This window comes from Guillardia theta, assembly GCF_000315625.1.
Source record: "Guillardia theta CCMP2712 unplaced genomic scaffold GUITHscaffold_57, whole genome shotgun sequence".
Taxonomy (NCBI): Eukaryota; class Cryptophyceae; order Pyrenomonadales; family Geminigeraceae; genus Guillardia; species Guillardia theta.
This window is the reverse complement of record NW_005434617.1, coordinates 190,872-213,340: the sequence shown is the minus strand read 5'-3', so window position 1 is coordinate 213,340 and position 22,469 is coordinate 190,872. Positions and strand designations below refer to the sequence as shown.

The 22,469-nt window shown below is 54.6% G+C and overlaps 6 protein-coding genes across 6 annotated transcripts; 5 read left to right on the top strand and 1 right to left on the bottom strand.

Moving 5' to 3' along the window:
* Positions 1-1,711: 1,711 nt before the first annotated feature.
* Positions 1,712-2,072, bottom strand: GUITHDRAFT_153736 (hypothetical protein). Its single transcript, XM_005828672.1, has one exon. It carries the CDS (start codon positions 2,048-2,050, stop codon positions 1,751-1,753), a length of 300 nt encoding a protein of 99 aa, XP_005828729.1. The 5' UTR covers positions 2,051-2,072; the 3' UTR covers positions 1,712-1,750.
* A 1,246-nt stretch (positions 2,073-3,318) lies between these two features.
* GUITHDRAFT_74509 (hypothetical protein) lies at positions 3,319-4,579 on the top strand (the record flags this gene model as incomplete). Its single annotated transcript, XM_005828671.1, has 2 exons — positions 3,319-4,027; positions 4,074-4,579. The coding sequence occupies 2 exons, from the start codon at positions 3,319-3,321 to the stop codon at positions 4,577-4,579; spliced, it is 1,215 nt and encodes a 404-aa protein (XP_005828728.1).
* An 836-nt stretch (positions 4,580-5,415) lies between these two features.
* Positions 5,416-10,267, top strand: GUITHDRAFT_112162 (hypothetical protein; the record flags this gene model as incomplete). Its single annotated transcript, XM_005828670.1, has 24 exons — positions 5,416-5,532; positions 5,581-5,655; positions 5,717-5,804; positions 5,854-5,936; positions 5,998-6,093; positions 6,315-6,518; positions 7,057-7,095; positions 7,145-7,238; positions 7,478-7,566; positions 7,763-7,828; positions 7,905-8,190; positions 8,243-8,279; positions 8,500-8,552; positions 8,786-8,903; positions 8,977-9,046; positions 9,091-9,157; positions 9,211-9,282; positions 9,346-9,392; positions 9,437-9,478; positions 9,530-9,574; positions 9,626-9,664; positions 9,709-9,806; positions 9,851-9,917; positions 10,088-10,267. 24 exons carry the CDS (start codon positions 5,416-5,418, stop codon positions 10,265-10,267), a joined length of 2,172 nt encoding a protein of 723 aa, XP_005828727.1.
* A 684-nt stretch (positions 10,268-10,951) lies between these two features.
* On the top strand, positions 10,952-13,810 carry GUITHDRAFT_112161 (hypothetical protein; the record flags this gene model as incomplete). The annotated part of the gene is made up of 21 exons (XM_005828669.1): positions 10,952-10,967; positions 11,018-11,097; positions 11,145-11,320; positions 11,431-11,569; positions 11,613-11,768; positions 11,829-12,052; positions 12,103-12,143; positions 12,192-12,286; positions 12,342-12,406; positions 12,497-12,519; positions 12,570-12,613; positions 12,663-12,738; positions 12,789-12,883; positions 12,926-12,962; positions 13,010-13,126; positions 13,184-13,212; positions 13,259-13,371; positions 13,428-13,475; positions 13,525-13,570; positions 13,630-13,675; positions 13,725-13,810. The coding sequence occupies 21 exons, from the start codon at positions 10,952-10,954 to the stop codon at positions 13,808-13,810; spliced, it is 1,752 nt and encodes a 583-aa protein (XP_005828726.1).
* A 966-nt stretch (positions 13,811-14,776) lies between these two features.
* GUITHDRAFT_141743 (hypothetical protein) lies at positions 14,777-16,720 on the top strand (the record flags this gene model as incomplete). The annotated part of the gene is made up of 4 exons (XM_005828668.1): positions 14,777-15,187; positions 15,236-16,279; positions 16,333-16,494; positions 16,580-16,720. The coding sequence occupies 4 exons, from the start codon at positions 14,777-14,779 to the stop codon at positions 16,718-16,720; spliced, it is 1,758 nt and encodes a 585-aa protein (XP_005828725.1).
* A 1,219-nt stretch (positions 16,721-17,939) lies between these two features.
* On the top strand, positions 17,940-22,392 carry GUITHDRAFT_112159 (hypothetical protein; the record flags this gene model as incomplete). The annotated part of the gene is made up of 19 exons (XM_005828667.1): positions 17,940-17,984; positions 18,032-18,129; positions 18,181-18,569; positions 18,624-18,662; positions 18,708-19,173; positions 19,225-19,274; positions 19,334-19,449; positions 19,560-19,633; positions 19,695-19,775; positions 19,826-19,865; positions 19,916-19,986; positions 20,123-20,171; positions 20,225-20,271; positions 20,624-20,675; positions 21,031-21,084; positions 21,135-21,190; positions 21,490-21,559; positions 21,994-22,262; positions 22,323-22,392. The coding sequence occupies 19 exons, from the start codon at positions 17,940-17,942 to the stop codon at positions 22,390-22,392; spliced, it is 2,136 nt and encodes a 711-aa protein (XP_005828724.1).
* Between the last annotated feature and the right edge of the window lie 77 nt (positions 22,393-22,469).

The window sequence follows — 22,469 nt, the reverse complement described above, 5'->3', positions numbered from 1 at the left end:
CCCCTGCTTCTGTCCTCCTTTCCATCCTCTCCCTCCCCTGTAACCTCGTTCCTCGTCCTGCTGCTACTGCCGCTGCCTCCCTCCCCATCTCTATCTTTCTCCAAACTTTTCTTCAACCCCGCTCCCTTCTCCTGATTACCTTCCTCCTCGATCCCTCCGATCTTTTCCTTCTCTTACTTGCACGTTCATCTCTCTATCTCATTCGACCCCCTCGAGCTCGACTCTCGTCTCCCTCCCTCCTGCTCCCCCGCGCCTCCTCGCCGCTACTCCTCTCAATCTTCTCGCAGGGGGCCAGCTGTCGGCCATCGAGTATACCTCTCTTTTGCAGAACAGCAAGTTCGCTCTGATCCCCTATGGCCATCAGTGAGTTCTCCTCATCATCATCATCCTCCACCACCACCTCTCCCTCTCTGACATCTTGGCAGTGCTGAAACGATGAGGTTGTACGAGGCTCTCGAGATGGGAGCCATACCTGTCATGCTCAAGGCAGAGGTCGTTACCTCCCGCCCCGCCGCCCCCCCCCCCCACTCCCCCCCTCCTCCTCCTCCTCCTCTGCACTGTTTTGGCTTCACGACTCACATGACTCACACCCTCTCCTCCTCCTCCTCCTCCTCCTCCTCCGTTCGCTGGGCTCAGGGTTTGGATCAGGTGCAAGAGGATGGGCATCCCCTCTCCCGCGCTCCCTTCCTTTACCTCGACTCGTGGAAGCAGCTGCCCTCGCTGCTTCACCGGCTACGGGACGACGTGGATACGCAGACCATCATGCAGGTGCGGAGAGTGAGGGGGAGGGAGAGGAGGAGGGGGGCGGGGTAACGGCTAGAGGTGCGCAACCAAGACTAAGGACTGAAGGATGATGATGAAGAGGAGGAGGAGGAGGAGGAGGAGGAGGAGGAGGAGGAGGAGGAGGAGGAGGAGGAGGTCGTGTGGGTGGAGGTGGTGGTGCTTGTCGATAGCAGTGAGGGCTGATATTGGACATCAGAGGCGATGTCATACATGGTGGGTGAACCTCCGCCTTCAACTCAGGTCCCTCCCACTTCCTGAAGGTGTACATGCTGACCTCGAACGCAGACAAACTCTGCGAGAGGAGCTGCTGGAGAAGAAGAAGCAGAAGCAGATTGACTTCTCTGGGTGGTGGACGCGGGGGAGGGGGAGGGGCAAGGGGAGCAGGGCAAGGGGCAAGGGCAGGACAAGGCCGACTACATCAGCACAGGACTGCCTGCCTGCTGTGAGAGCAAGGGACGAGGATGAGTGGATGGTGGAGCGAAGTGGATCGTCGGGAGTAGCCGCTAGCTGGCTGGAGGAGGAGCTTTCCAGCAAGGACGATGGGGAGGAGAATCCGTACAGGACGCGTGACCTATCTAAACATTTCTGAAGGACAAAGAGCAGTATCGTCTGGCTGTTTGCATTCCGCACTAGCCATCCAGCAAAGTATGTTCTCCTTCGTCGATCAAGTTACATGCACAGAACAACCTGGTTGCCTGCCTCCCGCTCAAGTCTCCTGTTGAAGCTTGTTTGTGCCCTCATTCTCTGTTTGTTGGCTGGCGAGCTTTCGCTGCCAGGGGCACTGAAAAAAAAAGAACCCAGGAGAAGGAGAAGCTCTGCCTGCACAAACAAACAACGTCTGAAGAAGTGAGAAAGGTATCTTATCTTCCGAGCTAACAAAAAACAAGCACAAGACAACCTCGCTCAACCTCTAACCCTGAAGCGATCATCTCGTGCAACCTTTACTCTTTCACCGAGACACCAACAACTACTTCGTGTCCAGAACTCCTAGAATCTCAGTCTCGCGCAGGAGAAGATACTCCTTGTCGTCGATCTTCACCTTGTCCCCTCCATACTCCGGCAACAACACCGTATCTCCCTCCTTCACAGACATGGGGATAGTTTCCCCGGCGGTTGTCCTTGCCCCTGGTCCAGTGGCAAGGACAGTTCCCTGGTGGGTCTTGCTCTGCGCTGTGTCAGGGAGGTACACGCTTCCTATCTTGGTGGCAGTCTCGAGGCGCTGGACGAGAACGCGGTCGAGGAGAGGCTTGAGGCGGCGGGCTGCCATGGCAACAGAGGTTGAGGACGACTGCTGCAAAGGGGGGGTTATGTAGGCTTCACATGACCACAGAGGCTGATGTGGTCATGACCCCCACCCAATATTTCATATAAATATTGGGTAATTATTGGGGTAATGTGTACGATATGGTGGGTGGTGAGATGATGGGTGGGGTTGTAATTTGTTGGAGGGTGGGGAGCAGGGGGTGCAGAACGCGTGGAAGACTCGAGGGAACATCAGTTAATAGTACATTTACATGCTAATACAACAATTATAATGATTATTTCATTATATGAAATAACGATGTGATACTTTAATAGGGGACTTAGTCGGCTATTCCACCGAATTCCAGCGAGAAGGCTTATACTTAGCGTTAATTGTTAAATTAATATTATTCTCATATTTTAACCCTGTTTCATCAAGTTCCAACGATTTCTACCAATAGGCCAGAAATGGTCTAAATAACACAAACTGTTTCTATTTCTACTATGTAATAAAACATATTGATCTTATTAAGATATATCTTGACTATTTCGAGGGCTTTATACCCTTCTATTTGACTAAAGTTTTACTCAAAGATGAGCCCTACCATACCGTTGAGATCATCACAGCATCTTGACTACCCCCTGTTGCCAATAGGCTTTACACCCGTACTTGGAGCCTGCTAATCACCCCCTACACCCTGTGTCAAGCCGAAACTTTGGTGGTCGGTGAACTGAGGAGAGCAGGAGCGCAAGAAACAAGAGAAGAGCAGCGCTGCATGCTGGTAAACAGAAGAAGAGATGGTGTTGGGGAGCCGGAACTTCTTGTTGAAGGCGTGCTGTATCCCCGCTCTTTCGAGAGAGATCAACAGAATTGGGGTAGCAAGGATCTTGTGTGTTGCTCGATCATCTGCACGCCAGCTCCCTATCTCTGAGGGATCATCTCATATAGCTTGTACATCAGAGGAATTTGTCCTTCATCGAGGGCTAGTCTATCTCTCTAGCCGCCATCGCCAAACTTCGTCGCGGGGCTGCCTCACGACAAGAAGCCAGAGGTCGATTTCCGTAGGATCCCCAGCCTTCTCCTGGTGGGTCGGACATCTTTCTGACTCGAGCACCTCTACTCCAACAGTATCCGGTACAGCAGGAGCTCGTCGAAGATTGCTGTCATCAGGCTCTGGCAACCTGACAGTTCCAGGATCGGTCCTTTGGCAACCCAGGCCCACCCGATGCAGGATGGAGCGGAGGAAGTTGTACGCTGCTGCGTTGGAGGGAGTGATGAGCAGCCAGTTCGCCATGGGGGGGATTGCTGTGGTTCTTGCTGGTATAGGGGTGACCATGACTCGAAAAATTGGCAAGGCTTGTTACGACGCTGTGTTCCGACAGTTGGTGCTGTCCGCCGAGTTCAACAGCCGCGATGATTCCTTTCGATGGATCATTTCCTGGCTCTCTGAACACCCTGCCGTCTCTGATGGCAAGCAGTTTGCTGTCTTCACCTCCCTGCGCTACTTGGGGCCAGCAGGCAGGGATCTGGACAGGGACGAGAAGAAGGAGGATGTCTACCTGTTGCCGACGGGTTGGACCATGATCAGGCACAAGAAGCACTGGCTGGTGGTCTCCCGGGAGCAGGGGGATGAGAAGAGTGGCGGGAGTCCAAAGGAACGAGAGACGCTGACGATCTACATCATCGGTGGGAGCAAGGAGGAGCTGCTGTCCATTGTGAGGGAGTCGAGGCTGGCGTACGAGGCCAAGGAGAAGTCGAGGACAAGCATCTTCGTGGCGGACGAGTACTCGAGCTGGAACAAGATCGCCTCCAGAATCTCCCGCCCCCTCGACTCGGTCGTGATCTGGCCCCCGGAGAGAGCTCAGTGGATCTTGAACGACTGCGTGCGGTTCATGCAGGCTGAGGAGTGGTACGCGTCAAGAGGCATCCCTTGGCGACGAGGATACCTCCTCTATGGCCCTCCGGGCACCGGCAAGACCAGCCTGGTCTCTGCCCTGGCGGGTGAGTGATCGGGGCATGCAGGGGATGGCACTGACTGTGGTGGCAGGAGAACTGAAGCTACCCATCTACGTTGTCTCCCTCTCCAGCTCGAAGCTCACGGACGATTCGTTCGCGGAACTGCTCAACGGGTCCGCGCCGAGATGCATCCTCCTGCTAGAGGATGTGGATGCCGCATTCCGCGACCGGCATGCGAAGAACGCTTCCGGGGGGCTGACCTTCTCGGGCCTCCTCAACGCCATTGACGGGGTGGCAGCCCAGGAGGGCCGCCTGCTGTTCATGACCACCAACCATCGAGAGCTGCTGGATCCTGCGCTGATCCGACCGGGGAGAGTGGACGTGGACGTTAGGTTCGACCGGTGCGCAAAGGAGCAGGTGGGCCTGTACGTGCGCAGCTTCTTCAGGGACATCACAGACGACGAGGTGGATGCTTTCGTAGAGGCTGTTCCTTCCGGGACTCTGTCCATCGCCCAGCTCCAAGCTTGTCTGCTGAGGCATCGGGACTCTCCTCCGAAAGCGTTAGCCGAGTTGCGGACTCTCTTGTCCTCCATGTGACAGTCACTGTGGTACCGGGCGGCCCCACCGAGGAGGGGGGAAGAGAGGGGGGCGTGGTGAAGAGAGTCGTGTGCCGGGGGGAAGAGGATCTTGTTGACTGTGAGAGTAAAGTCTTTGTGTATTTCCTGCTCCTCATGGTGAGGCGCTGAAAGGCGGCCGCGCGCTTTCATGCCACCCAAGACCTTAGCAGCAGGTCCATCGTCAGGAACAAAGTGCCGACCGAACGCAACTTGACATCATCCTAGAGTAGAATGGGTGACTCAGTCAGTCTCGGCGGGCCTGGCCCGGCGGCGGGCTGGCCGGTGACTCACCGGGGCCTGGCGGGGCATAGGGAGTCACTGAGTCCCGGAGTCGGGGGCCGATGATTATCAGCCGGGCCCGGTACCGGCGCCCGGCGGTAGCCGGCTAGCCTACTAGGCTAGTAGTAGTAGTGCGTTATTACAGGGGTGTGTCAATACAGATCAGCTCCGAGGCAAGCTTGTATCCGATAAACATGATTCGAAAACACAACATGGCGTGTGAGGTACAGCCATCCTTCCTGCTCTCCTGCTCTCCTGCTACCCAGTCGCCTCCTCTTCCCCTCTGTTCCGTCTCTCTTCTTCCCCTTCGCTCCTCGCTCCCTGTGCCATGGTGATCGGCACCAGTGTCAGCAGAGCATCGTAGCTACTGCTACCACCATCTCCATCACCCCCATTCTCTTCCTCATTCATCTTGCCTTATCCACTTCATGGATCCACTTTCTTCCCTTCATCCTTGTTCCTCGCCATGATCTCTTGCACCCTAGGATTGAGACCGTCATCGTATCCTCCTTTTTTCCTGCTCCTCCCCCAAGCGAGATGAAGAAGGCTGCATCAGTGGTGTGCAGAGTTGACGATACCGGGGAAACTCCAGAGAGCTCCAAGCTGGACACCTCCCTTGCCTTCAAAGTTTCGCCGGACATGACTCGGCTGAATGTGAGGCTTGCGAGCTAGCACGGGCGTCAGTGAGACTTGCTGTTCCAGTTGTGCGATGGCATGTGGGTCGGACCGTCGTCGCAGCTCGATCGAGTGTATGGGAGCAGTGTCACATCCTTTCAGGTGCGGTCAAAGATAGACACTAAGAGGGAGGAGGAGGTTGTGGAGTGAGCGATGGGGTCAGGTGTTCCGGGAGGCGATCTACCCTCTCGTCGACGCTGTGACGAGAGGAGAGAGCAGTGTCGTCGTCTTGCTCGGGGGGCAGCACAGCGGTGACGGGGCTCCGGCGCTCGAGGGTACGGCAGTGACGTCTGGCTGCAGGCAAGAGGAGGTTCCTCCTGGGGGACGAGGCGCTCGGGCACAAGGTAGCAAGCAGGAAGAAGTTCCCAGGGGCGATGTCGCTGGTGAGGAGGCTGCTGCCATGACGTGTCGGACGGTGTCAGGCTGCGTGACGCCTGCCCCAAGGTTGTGGAGATGCTGTACGAGCACATCCGGCACGTGTCGTCAGCGAGCCACAGGTTCCAGCTGTCGACAGGAGTATGCGAGGTCCTCGATACCAAGGTCAGGCCCTAGAAGAGAGGGAGGCGACTTGCTCTCCCTTCCTCCATGCCTGTCTCTACCTCCCCCTGACCCTCCCCCCTCCCTCCCTCCCCTCTCCCCCTTCTCTTCCCTCCACCTTTCCCTTGCTCTCCCTTGTGCTATTTCCCCCCCCTCCCCCCATTTCCCTCCTCACTACCTCGATTCCTCTCCCCGCCGCCTGCTTTCTGATCACTGTCAAGCAGAAAGGACGAATCATCGACCTGGTCCGAGACTGCAAGTTGTCTGGGTTCGGCCTGGATGGGGAAGATGGCGCGACAGACGGCAAGGGCAACAAGCACAGGAAGTCCCCGACCGTAGAGCTGGGGAGCACGACCGACGTTCTCTTCGAGAATGCGAAGATGGTGGTGGAGGACTTCAAGAGGCCGAACTCAGGGCAGAAGCTCAAGGTGGGGGCAGGAGGAGAGAAGGGAGGGGAAGGGAGGGGACTGGGAAGAAGGAGGGGGAATGAGACTTTGGAGGGTGGATGTTTACCAAGCGACTGTTGTCTTGCATGTTTTCTTACTCCCAGAAAACCTTTCAGATTTTTTTACGCGAACTCGTTGAGAACCGAATGCTGGAAGATGCGATGGATAGGTAGGCGTTCCTCCTCCTCCTCCTCCTCCTCCTCCTCCAACTCTTCTGCCCCAAATCTTGGGTCCTGCTTGCGGTTCCTCCTCCGTCTATTCGCTGAGAACTCCTCTATCCTGTCCAGGCATCACGTCATCACTTTTGAGCTCGAGCAGGTCCTACTCTCTTCCCTCCTCACCTTCCCTCTCTCCTCATTCCTCTTTCTCTCCCTGTCTCCCCCTCATCTCTCCCTTTCTCTCCTCCCTTTGTTCCTCTCCTCCCGCCCTTCCTCTCCTCTCCCTCCTCTCCTCTCTCTTTCCCTCCTCTCCTCGATCTCCTCTTCCTCTCCTTTCTTCACATTGTGACTTGATGCATCAGTCTAAGAGGCCTACCTGTCAAGCTCACGACCATCTCACGGTGAGGATGAAACTGTTCAACTTCCTTTCGGTGAGCACGGACGTCTCAGAGGAAAGACGCTGCTCGCAATGGCAACGGCGTCGTTCCTTTCCGCATGGCAAAGATGGTGATGGTGGTGGTCGGAGATGAAGTGACAGGGAGAGGTAAAGATGAATTGGAGGAGGAGGAGGAGGAGGAGGAGGAGGGTTGAGAAGCTTGGGAGTAGCAGGCAGAGGGGGGAGAAAGGGGAGGGCTGGAACAAGTCGTGTGTGTGCTGAGCGGTAGTAGTGAGTGTATGGAGGCTGAGGAAGGAGGGAGATGGCTCGCGATCCAAGTGCTGGGAGAGTGGGGAGGTGTACCTGGAGGAATTTGTTTTCACTCTCTTGTCCTTTGGGTTGAGCAGAACTCTGGCCGTCAGCATTGCAGACCGTCTTGGCTGAGATTGCAGAAGGAGTTCCGTTCGTCTCATGGGAGAGCAGCCTGCTGACGCAGGTGAGGGCGATGCTGATGGAGAGTCGCGTTTCCTTTCTAACACATCCCATCCCATCCCAATCCATCCCATCCCCTCTCCTCTCCTCTCCTCTCCTCTCCTCTCCTCTCCTCTCCTCTCATGCATTCTTTGATTTCTTGTGTCTGCGCTTGACTTGATGATACCAAAACGTCTTTGGACCCTCTGACACGTCTCAAGGTGCTAAAAGACTCCATCCTGGGGAAGATCAACTCAAAATTTATCTTCTCGCTCTCACAACGCGAGGTCCTCGTCCTTTCCCGCCTTCCCTCTCTCCTCTCTCCTCTCTCCTCTCTTGCCTCACTCCTTCCTTTGCTGGCAGGGAGTCGAAGGAGCAGCGTCCTCTCTCCAACTGGCCAAGAGAGTCTTCGAGGTCACCAGGGAAGATTTCACAGGAGGGGCGAAAGCGACGAGGATGGAGGAGAAGACCGCAGATCAGCTCTTGAAGCCATCGAGCATCCTGGGGGAGCAGCAGCAGCAGCAGCAGCAGCAGTCGAAGCAGCAACAGCAGTCGAAGCAGCAACAGCAGTCGAAGCAGCAACAGCAGGAGTTTTTCCAGACGAAGTACAAGGTCAGTGAGAGGCCCAGGAGCGCGACAACTTACGAAGGTGAGGTGAAGAGAGCAGGAGGAGCAAAGTTATGACACGGTTTCGTTATCAGAGGAGGAGAAGTTCGAACAGGTCAGCATTTCAAGAGAGTATCTTTCCCCGTCCCGCCCCTTCCTCACCCCAACTCTGTCTCCTCTCCTCTCCTCTCCTCTCCTCTCCTCTCCTCTCCTCTCCTCCACCACCTCCTCCTCTATTCAGGTTTGATTGCAGGAGTGGCTGAGGAGGTTGAAAGAAGAAATGGACATGATGAACAATCAGAGGCTCTCCCCTTCTGCCCCTGAAACTGAAGTTGTGTAACGGTTACAACAGATGCAACACCAAAGCTCCTGGACAGCGACTTGACTCGCGGTCCCTCAAGACTTGTGAGATGCGCTCGCTACCTCGTCTCTTCTTCTCTTTCCTCCTCCTCTTCTTTTCTCTCATCCTCCTCCACCTCTTTCCCCTCCTCCTGTCCTCCCTTTTCTTATCTTGTCCCTCTCTCCTTCTCTCCTTCTTTCCTCTTCACCTGCCTTCCTTTCAAGTTCTTGCTGTTCACCACAATTCCTCCTCTTCTCCTCTCTCCCCTCCTCTCCCCCCCTTCTTACCTCGACCACAGACAAGGGCTGCCAGCACAGGGACAAGAATGCTGTTCCCAGTGGGTTTGCGATGGACAAGGAGCGCGGGGACGTGGATGGCGAAGGGCAGACATGCGCAGAAGCATGGAAGAGCTCGAGGTGCCCGAACACCGAGAATAAGGAGGAGGAGGAGGAGCATGGGGTAAGGATCTCGCTGACCTCGGCCTGTTAGCCTGACGCAAGACAGTGAGATCAAGGCTCTGCGGGAGTACTTGAAGAAGGCGCTGGAGGACCGAAGAGCGGTGGGAGAGGCATGGCAGCCGCAGGCCCTGACGTCGCTGTGCAGGCGCTGGAGGAGAGGGATCGGATGAAGGAGCAGGTGGAGAAGAAGGCGGCCAAGATCAAGGCAGCAGGTACCTTGTGCTGGCTCGCCAGCCATGGGGTCTGAGCGAAGCCGTGGGAACAGGCAAGGACAAGAAGGACCTGAAACGGTCCCTACAGACCAACAAGTTCCTGAACCTCCGACGGACGTACGAGAGTGAGCGACGCCTCCTCTTCCCCCCCCCCCTTCCCCGGATGCCGCGCTGACTCTCCTTGGTAGGGGCTCAGGCGGAGAAAGAGCAGCTTGACTGCGAGCAGCAAATCGAGGTCAGGAGCTCCCAGGAGCTCGCAGCTGACATGGGTTGCTCCAGGGATTGAAGTCCCAGCATGCTAAGGAGAGAACCAAGTTCGAGGTCCTCGCTCCTCCTCCCATGCCGTGCTCGTCCCCCTGAGCTTCCCCGCAGGCGAGAATCGCTACTCTCACCAAGGAAAACGCTTGTCTCAAGGAGGTGCCTCCTCCTCCTCCTCCTCCTCCTCCTCCTCTGACGGTTGCCGAGCAGTGGACGGAGGGACTCGTCTCGGAGCTCAAGGCAGCCCACGTGACCCGCCTGCCTGCTCTCTCCGTGTGTGACTTGAGGAGCAGAGGAGGGTCGAGGAGCTGGAGGCTACTGCGCAGTCTCGCACAAGGCCGATGGAAGAGCGAAGAGAGCTGGGGGGATCATCAAGGTCGGACATGCAGAGGTGAACGTCGATGCCGGGGGAGCGGCAACTGACGTGAGTTGAAGGCTGGTGAAGGAGCTCATCGAACAGAACTCTGCTCTCCGCTTGAAGTGCGAAGTCTATGAAGAAGAGGTGAGGGAGGAGAAAGGAGGGAGGCGGTGGAAGTAGGGAGAGGTGGGAGGCGAGGGCGGGAAGGAGGAGAGAGGGAGAGAAAGGGGAGGGCATTGGAAAGCTGGAGGAGGGGAAAGAATTGGAGGAGGGAGGGAGGACTCGTGCTTATTCATCTCACTCCATCCTCTCAGATCGCTGATCTCAAGACGGAGATGAATCTGAGGAGGAAGCAGCAAGACTCCAAGTATGGGGGCGACGCCCTCGCCTCCCTTCAGGCCCTCCGCGCTTCACTTCCTTCCTATCAGGCCAGTGACTTGACCAAGGTAGAGGAGGAGGACGAGGAGGACTTTGAATCCGAATTGTATCGATAGTCGAGGTATGTCTAGAAATGTTCTATCATGTCAGGTTAAATTGTCAATTTGTCGTTTCACGTCAGTCCACACCTCCCGCCCTCCTCCTCCACCACCATCTCCTCCTCCTCCTCCTCCTCCTCCTCCTCACATGCATTCTTCTCATCCTCCGACTGACTCTCAAAGCCGTTGAGCTGGGCTGAGCGGCATCAAGTGCGAGTTTCTCCATGAAATCGGGCCCGCCTCGCTGATATCTTAGGACAGTGGAACAAGGAAGGTATCCCATGAAGCCAACGACCTGCTGCCCTCAGCGGTAGGAACTGAGTATGGTCAACACTCGCGAGACTGTGCTCAAGATGGAGAGGAGGAGGAGGAGGAGGAGGAGGAGGAGGAGGAGGTGGTGGTGGTGGTGGACGAGGAGGTACGCAGCTATGATAGAGTGGGCAGAGACCAATATAGTGGAGTCAGGAGAAGAAGGGAGATGCAAGATCAATGGAAAGCACAGAACAAGATAAGTCGATTCATCGCCACCCACATCTTTTGAGAAGTTTTCCTGACATTTTCACTGATCAAGTGATGATTCCTTGATTTATAGTCACTTTTCTGAGCATGCATCATCTGATGCATATCCCGCTGCCGCTGCCAGGCTTCATGGTCAAGGAGAGTGATCGCTGAGAGGCGAGCGCGTAGCAGGCAAGCAGCAAGATGTACTCCTTGGAAGGTGAGGCAGCCCTTGTCCTGTCCTTGTCCGTGGTGATCCATTGAGACCAGAGCTCTACGAGGAGCTCCCGGAGGTCCTCCAGGATGAGGCATGGTGGAAGGAGTGGAAGGAGCAATGGAGCCGCACGCAGGTGGCGTCTCGAGTGGGGAAGGAGTCGAGTGCTGACGTGCTGAGCAGGGACGAGGCAGCAAGCTAGAAGGGTCGACGAGTTTCAAGTCTCCCAGCGAGACTTTGACTTCTCAAGCTGCTGCTGTAGCTCAGGGTCGCGTTGATCCCCCGCATGAACGTCAAGATGTACAGCAAGAGGAAGTCGCTGCAAAGTATCGAGCTGAACTCCTAGAAGCTTCCGTAAGGTGACTCAGGAGCATATTTCACTCGTTGCCTTCCTCTCCCTCTCCCTCTCCCTCTCCCTCACCTTCTCTCTTTGCCTTCCATGCTGATGCTCTTCTCATCTCTTTCAAAGGATGGACCTTCTCCATCGGAATCTTCTGCAAGAAGAGATGCAGTTCAACGCGCAAGCCATCCAGGCAGCCAGGACCGCAGACGCTCGCTTGAAGTCAGCAGGGATGACCACACGATTCTACAGGCAGCTCAAGAAACCAGTGAGGAGCGAGGGCGGAGGTTTGAGGGTTGAGGTGCCGCTAGGCGTGGGACCACCAGGTGCTGAGGAGCGGGCAAGGGATCCGACAGAACGTGAGCAGGAGGACGGGAAGGATCTTAGAGGCCCTGCGACTTCAAACTCTCAAGGATGGAGAAATAAGGATGAATTCACAGAGCATCGATGACGAATGGGCGGAGCAGGTGCAGTACCCGAGGCCGACCGCCTCAAGCTGTCTCTGACTGACGCGTCCTGTCACCTAGATCGGCAGAGCACTGGTGGAAGAGAAGTCCTCTTACTCCTTCATCGACCTCAGCAGCAATTTCATCTCGAGCCAGGGCTTCAGGTGGGTGTCTCTTGGGCTCAGTCAACAGACGCGCCTGTCCGACTTGCGTCTGAGTGGGAACCCGCTGGACGGAGATGCGATGGACCTGATAGCAGACTGTATGACTATCAACACGTCCATCACTAGCCTGGACTTGAGCTGGTTATCGCGTTCTGACCATGTTGTTAGATCTGACGCTGTTGAGCTAACAGCTTGAAGTTCGGAGAGAAGAGAGCAGGATCATCTCTTCCTGGTGAATGCGAGGGCTAATGCCTTGGGATGACGATGAGTGAACGAGCAGGGGATGGAGCACCGGGGGAGGAAGAGCAGAGAACAGCAGCTGGGCTGAAGCTGGGGATGTCAAGATTCTTGCACTCTCTTCTCCTCTCGATCTCTGTGAGGGCTCTCTGGAACCCTCCGCCCCAACTCACGAGGCGTTTTGACTCTCCAGCTGACGAGGTTGGACCTGGGAGGCAACGGAATGGGATCGACGCAGTTCCGTCAGCTTTGCGACTGGTTAGGGGGAGGAGGGGAGGAGGCAAATGGAATGACCGGCGACTTTAGTCTCGTGATCAACCAGAGCTTGCGATGGCTCTGCGTCTGCAGGAACGATCTGGGGGTAGACGGCGGTAGCGTAACCCGTGCGTCCTCTGGGCGCTCGTGACAGATACCATGGCAGGCGGATACCTTGGACGGCTGCTGGCGGCGTCGAGTCGCATCCAAGTACGATACATGACTTGACTTGCGTCGAGGTTGACAGACAAAATGTCAGCACGTGGACGCCAGCTCGAACTGGTTGGGGACTGAAGGAGCCACCAACTTCTTCTTGCAGCTCAACACCAACACGGGTACGTGATGCGGACGAGGAGCTCTTTAAGAGTTCTCAGAGCTTCAACAGGACTGACTTCGCTGAACCTGTCTTCCAACAAGATGTTTCTCAGCGAGGATGTGTCTCCTCCTATGAACAAGATCTTCCTTTACTTCCCTCGCCTGGTCTGGTGACCCCTCTCAAGTCGACCTGACGAGCGTCCCTAGGTCGACTTGAACGTGTCAGCCAACGACGCGTTTGCAGGTTACCAGGAAAGCTGAGAACACAATCTTAAACCTGCGCTTCAACAGGGTCCAACCTCCTGGACCAGGACTCGTTCAAGAGTTCCCACCTGGGAGGCATCAAGCTCATGCTCAACAAGAACCCGATCGGAATCGATGGCTGCAAGCGGCTGGTCAGGGCGGCAGGTCGATCAACAGCCCCTCACGTTGGTCAGAGGAGGAGCATGACGTTGTGATGTACAGGCAGCTGGTTCCCTATCGTGCACTTGGAGGTCAGGGACTGAACGCGCCCCTGCTGTTCCAGCTGACGCTGAACAGCTGAGAGGTTGCGACCTCGAGGACTCCTACCTCATCGTCCTTGGAGCCATGCTCCTGTCGGCGTCCTCCTTGCGTCGCTTGCACTTGGCGGACAACCGGATTACCGAGAGGGGGTTGAGACGGAGGAGCCGCTGCCATGAAGCTCGAGGCTGACGATAAGACTCTGCAGCGTATCCTTCATCCTCCGTTGGCTCCAGGTTCCTGAATCCAAGTCGAGGTACCCCAGACCCTGTCCTCACTCTTACCAACTCTCATGCCACTCCCAGGCTCGAGGTCTTGGACATGGACGGGAACCGCTGCCAGGATCCAGTAGTGCCGCTCCTCGTACCTCCTCTCTCCTCTCTCCATCTTGATAACTCTGCACGCGACAGGCGGGATGCCAGCATATTCCTTCACTTCGCTCTATCTTTCTCCGTAGTATGAAGTCCCCAATTATGCAGCGATTTGCTAAGATACAGCACCGCAGGCAACTTGGTATCGGACATGGCAACCCAGCAAGTGCACGACATGCTCAAGACGCGAGGATTCGGACAAATCAGCATCCTCTTGTAAAAGTAAGACAATGCTCAAACATTTCTGATTACTCAGTAAATTCCTCTGAGGAAAGTCCCTGAAGCCCCGAACAAATAACCACTCCACCAACACAGCTCCATGATCAATTTAACAAACGTTTATTGTGAAACGATAATCATTTCCTCATACGAGCAGAAAATTTAGAACCACTCGCCGAAGTAGAGGGGGCGCTGCTCGTGGTGGAGGTACTCCATCTTCCACATCCAGAGCTCGGTGGTCTGGGCCTTGGCAACAGTCTGGAACATTTCTGCTGTAGGAGAGTTAGAAATAAATCGGTTTGAACAATGTTATATGATCAAATAGAAATGAACTCAGTTATGCGACAGAAGCAGCATCTTAACAAGACGGTGCGAAAAGACACCCTTGTCCCTTCGTCCAAACAAGCCCCAGCATGTTCAAAACGAACTGCATAGCCCAACAAACAAAACATGTGCAAGCGAGGCAAGAAGTCCTTCTTCACCAAACAACAACACCCTTGCATCCCATCACTACATCTACGTCACCATCGCTCCTCCGTGCCATATCGCTTACCAAGTATGCTAGTGGAGAGGGTGGAGGGACAGGGCTTCTTAAGGGCGATTCTTTTTTGTTCTATTTCGGGAAGAAGGTTCCTTGTAAACTCATACGGTTCCTTATTTCCTATACCTGGGCCCCATTTCGGTTCCTTCTATATCGAATCGAGCCTTGCGGTTCCTTGCCTAATTCTGGAAGCTGTCCATCTGTTGCGAACGTTACTAGAAGTTCGCTGACCATTGCGACCGTTACATTCAGCCGGCAGTTTCTATTTTTTTAGTTAACTTGGGTCCCCAACTGAGGCTCTGCTCCAGCTCTGCTCGCCCCCTACCTCTACTCCTACGACTCCTTTCCCCGTTGTCGCTGTCACAGGGCACTCGCTCCGTCACCTGCCCTTGCTCCAACCCCTGTTCTCACTCCGGCGAATCACAAATGTCTGATTCGTACAACGACCCTCAAAATCAGAGCACTGATTCGGAAGGAGAAGATCTGATCATCACCGAGACAAGTGAGGACGATGTAGTGAACCAAAGAATGCCAAGTATGACGCTGGATTTGGACTACAAATTGCGAATTCAAGTACTCGACTTTGGCGGAAATTCAAGTATTCAGACCAGCAAGATGGATGTCAATCTCTCAGACGACGTGTTGACCAAGGTGTTGAAGGTTGCATCTGAAAACAAACTACTTAAACCAATTTGTGGAGCATTGAACAAACAACGTAAATTGCGTTTACTTCCAGGGAGAAGTGGTCCGATCTCAGATTGTGTCGTGCAACCGGGTGACACTTTCCGATACATCGCCAGTTTGTTCGAGATTCGCTGTCCTTATCATGTCCCACAGGTGAGTTCTTGACATGACACTCGTTTATGACCGCTGACAGCGCTTTAGACCATTTTCTTCCAAGTTAACACAACAAATTCTCAAAGAGCTGCAAGAGAGTCTTCCAAGACTGTGACGATCTCAGAGATCCCATGTTTTTTTCTACATTTCTACAACTCTCACTTCATCGGAGATTTCCTCGCAGCAAACGGAAGATGGAACAGGACAGAGGAAATCTACTTCAACAAGTCAGAAGTTGGACTTGTGCTGAGACGTCGTTTCCGTGCGGTTGAAAGTTCAAGCATCAAGGGTGACAGGAAGATCGACACGAAGTCCGAGAAATCTGGTGAATCTATCACGCCTTCAAAAGTATCTGTCACATTGCATTATCCCGGGGAGCTTGTTGTGAGTAGCTGGCAACGAGCAAATGCAGAGGGTGGGAAGCAGAACGCACATATCTCCTCTTACTCTCTCGTTGCAAGAAGGATCATGCGAACCTGCAAACCTAAGTTGCATGGAACCGTTCTAACTCTTAATCTCACTCCCTTGCTCGATTTTATCGGTTGCATTTTTGTGTGCCTTGCTGGATTCACGCAGAATGAAGAGCATCTGAAGAAGCAGTATATGTTCATCAATCGAATTAGGCAGATATCTTGCGTGTCCAACTGTCTGCAACCTATCTTGGCAGAGTTGACGTGGATTCTACAGCAATTCTTCAACACGATACCTGAGATGACCTACACCTTTGAATCGGAGGATTTGAAGGGTTACAATATTACCAAAAAAAGCTCTGAGAAAATCGCTGAGCACATCGATTTTGTGGCAGCCCTGAAATCTTCTGAGAGTGGCGGCCGTTGCGACATAAAGAAGCTCAGCTTACTCATAGCACGACATTTGTACCTTTGGGGCCCAGAGGGCTCAGATCAGTCGCCTGATGTTGGGTATGACCCCAAAAAACAAACTTCTTTGAGTGAACAATACGTCAAGGAAAGTATTGACGATATGATTGCGCTCTTCAAGAAGGAGATTGATAACAAACATTCAAACAAAGAAGCGTTCAGAGAACTCTTGGAAGAATTTGAGGGCAATGTGGAAGGAAAGATAACACACGAGGTAAATTTTCTGAAGATAGTCATGACAAAGAGCAACTCACACGCCTGTGGCAGATGAAATCTATCAACAAAACCATTCGAAAGTGGAAGAGACAGCAACAGGATTTCTACAACAAGCACGCGGATGTATTAGACCTTTGGTCTAAAAAAGTCACCATGCCCTTCAAACAACCAGTGGAAAGAAAAGCGCCAGCTGATGTCAAACATATTAGTAAGGTGAGTGCAGGGAGGATTTCAAACGGTCAGACAGCAACATAGCCAACCGCCTCTCCTCTGTTCTGAATTGATTTTCTTTCTACAGGAACTGATCCAAGAGATAGATGAGACCTCGGATGAGTTGCAGAACTTTCAATTCAGCGAGACTGCTGATGTTGTCACGTTGACTCTCAAACTCAGACATCTGAGCAACAACCTTTCTTCTTACATTCATAAACTAACATAATATGCGGCACTGGGCCATCATTCAAGTTCTAGTATCATTGAGCACAGCAGTCCGAGTCACTGGTAACTTAAATGAACGGTACTATCACTGAGCCTGTCAAGAGCGCGGGGTTCGGCGTAACTTAACCGTTACGTTTGCTTATAGCTTTAGTTAATACTCGATCAAGCCTGGGCTGTCCTTCTGCCGGGTACTAATCATGGACACGGCTCTAATTGATATTTGTACCAGTCCTTCAGATGGCCCTTGAACGTATGCCAGCCGTGCCAGTCAGATAGCGCCGAGTTAACAAAAACTCTCCTGTAAACCAAGACGACTTACGTGGCGAGGCGGCCAATGTAGCGTGTGGGACGAAGAGGGGGCTTTCCTAGCCGTCTTGCTAAGGTCCTCTCATGTCTGGATGCTTGGGTTTCACATCCTAGCATACAGTCTATCTCTCATGTGCTCCTCAATTCTGATTTTGTGTGCATTAAACTCGGTCTTGAGCAAAAACTGTCTTGTTACAACTAAGGTCGATGTGATGTCGGCGTGACTTTGGACTAGTACAAGTCTAACAAACTTGTATTCCGTCCCCCCCTCATGGCGCCTGGGGGTCTTCTGCCCTTGCCTGGAGTAGACCCCACCCTCAGCATTGAGTCAATGCTGAGCCTCCTCCATCACAGTGCCACTGAGTCGCCCTGCGGCCGCCCCCTCAGTCCACCGCCGCGTATCACATCATGTTGGCATAATCCTTGCGGCGTGGGGCAGCACTGCAGTCCGATGATCGGATGTCGTAATGGCGCCCCGCCCACACAAATCAAGGAGGCCCGTGGCATTAGACTCTTCTCTGAGCCACCCACCGTACTGGCATTCCGAGTTCCCAGCGCCGCCGGGTTGCCGCAGTCAGCCCCGCCGGCTAACTAAGCCAGTGCCTAGGGCCCCCCGGCCTGGCCGCACTCAGCTACTAGTACTGAGGCTCAGCCGCTACCCCGGACTCCACTGCCTGGGAGGCAGCCGCTGACAGGCTCTGTGAGCCTATCGGAGCCTGCCGCCGGGCGGCCCGGGCCCCGGGATGCTCCGGGGAGGCTCTCGAACTACTTTTAGTGACAGCTTCTAATAGCTGTATGAGGGTTGCAGCCGCAATGGCAGGAGCATCTTGGTGGTGAAAGGTAAAAGTAGGCGATGATCGACGCGATGGTCAGAGGATGAAGATGATACGATGAAGTCTGAGTTGCTATGAACGATGAAGTTTGTGCTGGGATGTTGCTGGAAGTTCGTCTCACATGCAGTTGTCTGTGGGGTATGAATCATTCGGCTCAGTACCTTTCGTGGTAGGACTCTGAGCCTCCGCCCTCCTCCTGCCTCATGTCGCACTCGAAACGGAAGCTCGAGGCGGATCTAGAGAACGTGTCTAAGGCCAGCAAGTCTCAGAGGTGAGCCGATCTTGCTGTCCTTGCAGCAGCTTGCTCAAGGAAACCTCACAGGACACATCCACAAAATCCTCTGCCGGCAGACTCGAATGCTCCCGAGCACATCGAGCACGTCGAACACGACCCATCATCATCGCCTTCACTGCCAGACACAACTGCAGCAGCACCAGCAGAGTCCGATCAACAACAGACAGAACATTCTGATCCTTCGCAGGAGCCATTGCATGACTTCAAGGCCCCGAAGCACTATCGCGGGCGCAGGTTGTCTCAGAGCATAGACGACAGGTTCAGCGCAATCTACTTCGCCACTACCGCTACTCGGATAGAGTCGCAGCCAGCACAATCCCAGCGGGAAGATGCAGACAACTCTGATAGCTCGAACATTCCTGGTTCTATTTCCCAGCTCTCCCCGGCGGATACACAGGCGCTGGACTGTGCGAACGGTCAGTCATCTTTGTGTGCATACCGATTGACTCTGATGCTATGAATTTGATCAGAGGGGACGGCAGCGGTCAACTCTGTTCGGAGACTCTTGGGTAAAGATATCAGCAGGATCTTCTCTCTCCTCCGATCCTGGTCAGTTTCTGACATGGCGATGGCCGGGAAGCAGCTCAGCCACGATTCAGACGCCAACACCCAAAATGCGAAGCAGGTGCTGAAGAAGCTGGAGAAGGGTACCATCTGGCATGCAGTCAGCTACGCCGACACTCTGGAGGGGCAACAGAGTTTCGTCGCCGCCAACGCCAAGTCCAACCAGCTCTGGCAGGTGGGAGAAGAGCGGGGGGTGATGGGGGAGACGCCGTTGCACCTTGCTGTCCTGTACTGCAGCTCAGAGGCGCACAAGAAGATGATCTTTGACCTGTGGGACACATACCCTGCCCTCCGATGCGCCATCTACGAGGGGCAGCTCTATCACGGGGAGAACGTGCTGCATATCGCGATCGTGAAGAGGCTGGGGATCCAGGTCATCCAGAAGTTCTTGAGCCCGAAGGAGGGAAAGATTCTACTGGAGCAGAGAGCTACGGGGAGGTTCTTCTCAGACCCGAGGTGACTCTCCTCCCATGGCGTTGGTGAGTTTGACTTGACGGGTGTGTGCAGAGAGTCCGATGGTTGCTGCAACTTCGGAGAGTATCCGCTGGCGTTTGCAGGTGACAGTGACGTCGTTGGTTGCTGTCAGGGCAGCCGATGATGATGATGATGGTTGCAGCGTGCTCGAATCAGAAGGACACGTTCGACTACCTCGTGCAGTGTGTAAGAAAGACCACCTCCTCTACCTCTCTGGTGCTGGTGCTGGTGCTGGTGCTGGTGCTGGTGCTGATGCTGGTGCTGGTCATTTCCCAGATGATGTCTTTGTCCTTCTTCTACTCCTCCAGCTCCTCCCTTCCCCTCCACTCATCCCACCCAACATCCTCTCCTGCTCACATCGATGACAGGGAGCCAAACTTGACATCTTCACTGGCAACCACCGAAACCTCCTGCACCTTCTTGTCCTCCACAGCGTCCACAGGTACAGAGAAGGCCCCTGCTGGGCAACACGCGGAGGCGACTTGACAGTCATCTCCTGCTAGGCCTCAGCAGGATGTCGACTCCGACATCTTCGAGGCCACGGCGCTCGAGAGTCATTACGACGATCCGTGCGAGTGGTGCAGGTGACGTGTCAAGGTGCGGAATGACGATGACAGCTGACGGCCTGTCGCAGAGACATGTTTGACCATATCCAGAAGCTGATGATGGAGAAGGTGGGGAGAGGACGCGGTTGTGCTCGGGGATGGTGATGGTGGGAGACTAGGGGATCTATGAAGAGATGTGGGACGCTCAGGATGTGGAAGGATACACTCCTCTCACCCTTTGCGCAGCAAGGTGAGTCACAGCAAGTCTGTCACGTGTCCCCTGTCAGGAGGCCTTGTTGTGTGCGATCAGTGCGTGTACGCCACGTGCCTTGAAAGTTTTGACTTGCGCGGAGGTCTTGCTGCGTGCTCGAGTGAAACTTCGGCAGGGGATCGCGCAAGATGTTCGACCATCTCTTCCAGAAGCTGATGAAGAAGGTTGAGTGGCTGCCGCGTCCCAGGCAGATGTTGTGAGATGATCTCATCGCCAGGAGTGGCAGTATGGGCCCGTGACCTGCTCGAGACTTTATCTGCACGGGTGATGACTGCGAGTCGGAGACCATGATGATGATGATGGAAATGATGATGGTGGTGATCTTGGTAGTGTTGGTGATGATGATGATGGAAATGATGATGGTGGTGATCTTGGTAGTGTTGGTGATGATGATGATGGAAATGATGATGGTGGTGATGTTGGTAGTGTTGGTGATGATGATGATGGAAATGATGATGATGACGACGACAAACGATGATGGAGGCGATGATTGAGACGAGGATGAAGTTGGAGATGAGGATGATTGAGACGAGGATGAAGTTGGAGATGAGGATGGTACTCGTCTCCACGCTATTCATGTTGTCAACACATGCATGTCAAGTCATGATGTTCGCAGAGTTGACATTCCGATTGACACGAGGGAACAAATGAGTAAGAGCGTCATTGAGGTGAGACACCTCAGTGTGTTTGTTCGACGGCATTCAGGCAAACGCGGATGAGAGGGAAACGAGGAGGATGGGGAGGGACCGAGGGAGAAGGAAGGTCATGCAACGGAAAGAGGGGAATGGAGGTCGATGAGAGAGAAAATGTTGAGGGCTGGAGTGGAGAATGGGGTAGATAAGACAGAAGAACGGGGGGAGAGAGGAGAGGAGAGGAGAGGAGAGGAGAGGAGAGGAGAGGAGAGGGGAGGGGAGGGGAGGGGAGGGGAGGGGAGGGGAGAGGAGAGGAGAGGAGAGGAGAGGGTGGAGAGCGAGAGTTCGAATCCTTTGCCCTGACCCTCTGGGTTGTTGTGACTGCCGTCAGGTGGTGGTGGAGAGCGAGAGGTTGGACATCATCAGCGAGGGCCCCCTGGACAAGGTCGAAGACTCGGAGGCTCGGGGGGTCGGAGGAGGATGACGGGCCGGCAGATCCTCGACACCAAGTGGGAGAAGTACGCCAAGAGAATCTTCTCCCAAAGATTCGTGTGAGTTGACTTCTTCTTCCCTCCCCCTGCTCCTCTCCCTCCTCTCGCTCCCTCCTCTCTTTCTTCCCCCTCTTCAGTCCGTAGCCTTCTCGCCACCGCCCTCACCATCCTGCACTCCCGCTCTCCCTCTCCTCTCTCCTGGTTTTCCCTTCCCCATCTCCTCTCCTCCCTCTCAATTTCTTCCCTTCCCTTCTCCATAACAGTATCCTACTCATACTATCAACCCCCCTCCCCCCACGTGCCCATCTCGTCTCCTTTACATATGGAAGCGAGGAAGTCGGCTAACATTCACATGGCAGTCGAGCACTGGTCGTGGCTTCCGTGCTGACTGTCATCATTGCGGTGGATTCGGAGCATCCGCTGGGCGCGGTGAAGAGCGAACCCTCCTCTCCCTCTCACCTCCTTCAATTTAGCTCCATGATCCTGCTCCTGCTCCTGCTCCTGCTCCTGCTCCTGCTCCTGCTCCTGCTCCTGCTCCTGCTCCTGCTCCTGCTCCTTCACATGTTTCTTCTGTTCCTGCTCCTCATTACGTCTTTCCTACTTACTGTCTTCTTATGCTGAATTTTTAAGCTGCTGCTTTTGCTCGCGGAGATCGTATGGCCTTGCCTTCATCTCGAACCATTTCTGAGGGAACTTCGCCGCATGTGAGTGAGAGGAAACGGTAGAGATGGTGGTTGTGGTTGTGGAGAAGATGATGGAGGAGGAGGATGATGATGATAATGATGATGATAATGATGATGATGATGAGGAGGAGCAGGAGGAATTGCGTGCCGAGGTGGCGAATTTCGGTGATCACCTCGCAGGTCCGCGACAGGGTTGAGCACATCGGCCTGGAGCAACCTGGGCAGCATGAAGGTCCCACCTGCCCTCCCAGCTGCTCTGCCGTGTCGCCTGACTCTGCGTGTGGTTGGGGAGCGCAGAGCCTTGGCCCCCTGCTGGACTTTCCTCTCGCTTTCCTCCTCCTCTACCTCCGGGTCGTAGTGCCGTCGTTGACCCTGCGGGCGTCGAGCAGAGGTGAAGACATGGAGGTACCGCCGCTGCCTTCCAACGCCGTCGTCCTCGAAGTCAGCAGGTGGGGAGCTGGTGGTGGTGGGGGGGGGGCAGGAGGGAGTTGGTGACAAGGGAGGTGCAGAAGGGAGAAGCTGGGCGTGAGCCAAGTGGAGAAGCAGATCCTCATCCTGCAGGTGGGGGCGGCGAACTGAGGAGTCGGGGAGGAAGGGACGAGGGGCAGTGGAGCAAGAGGCAGGGAGTAGGAGGGAGGGAGGGAGGGAGGGAGGGA

Coding starts and splice junctions, on each gene's coding strand:
- GUITHDRAFT_153736 (XM_005828672.1), bottom strand. CDS start 2,050: ATGGCAGCCCGCCGCCTCAAGCCTCTCCTCGACCGCGTTCTCGTCCAG.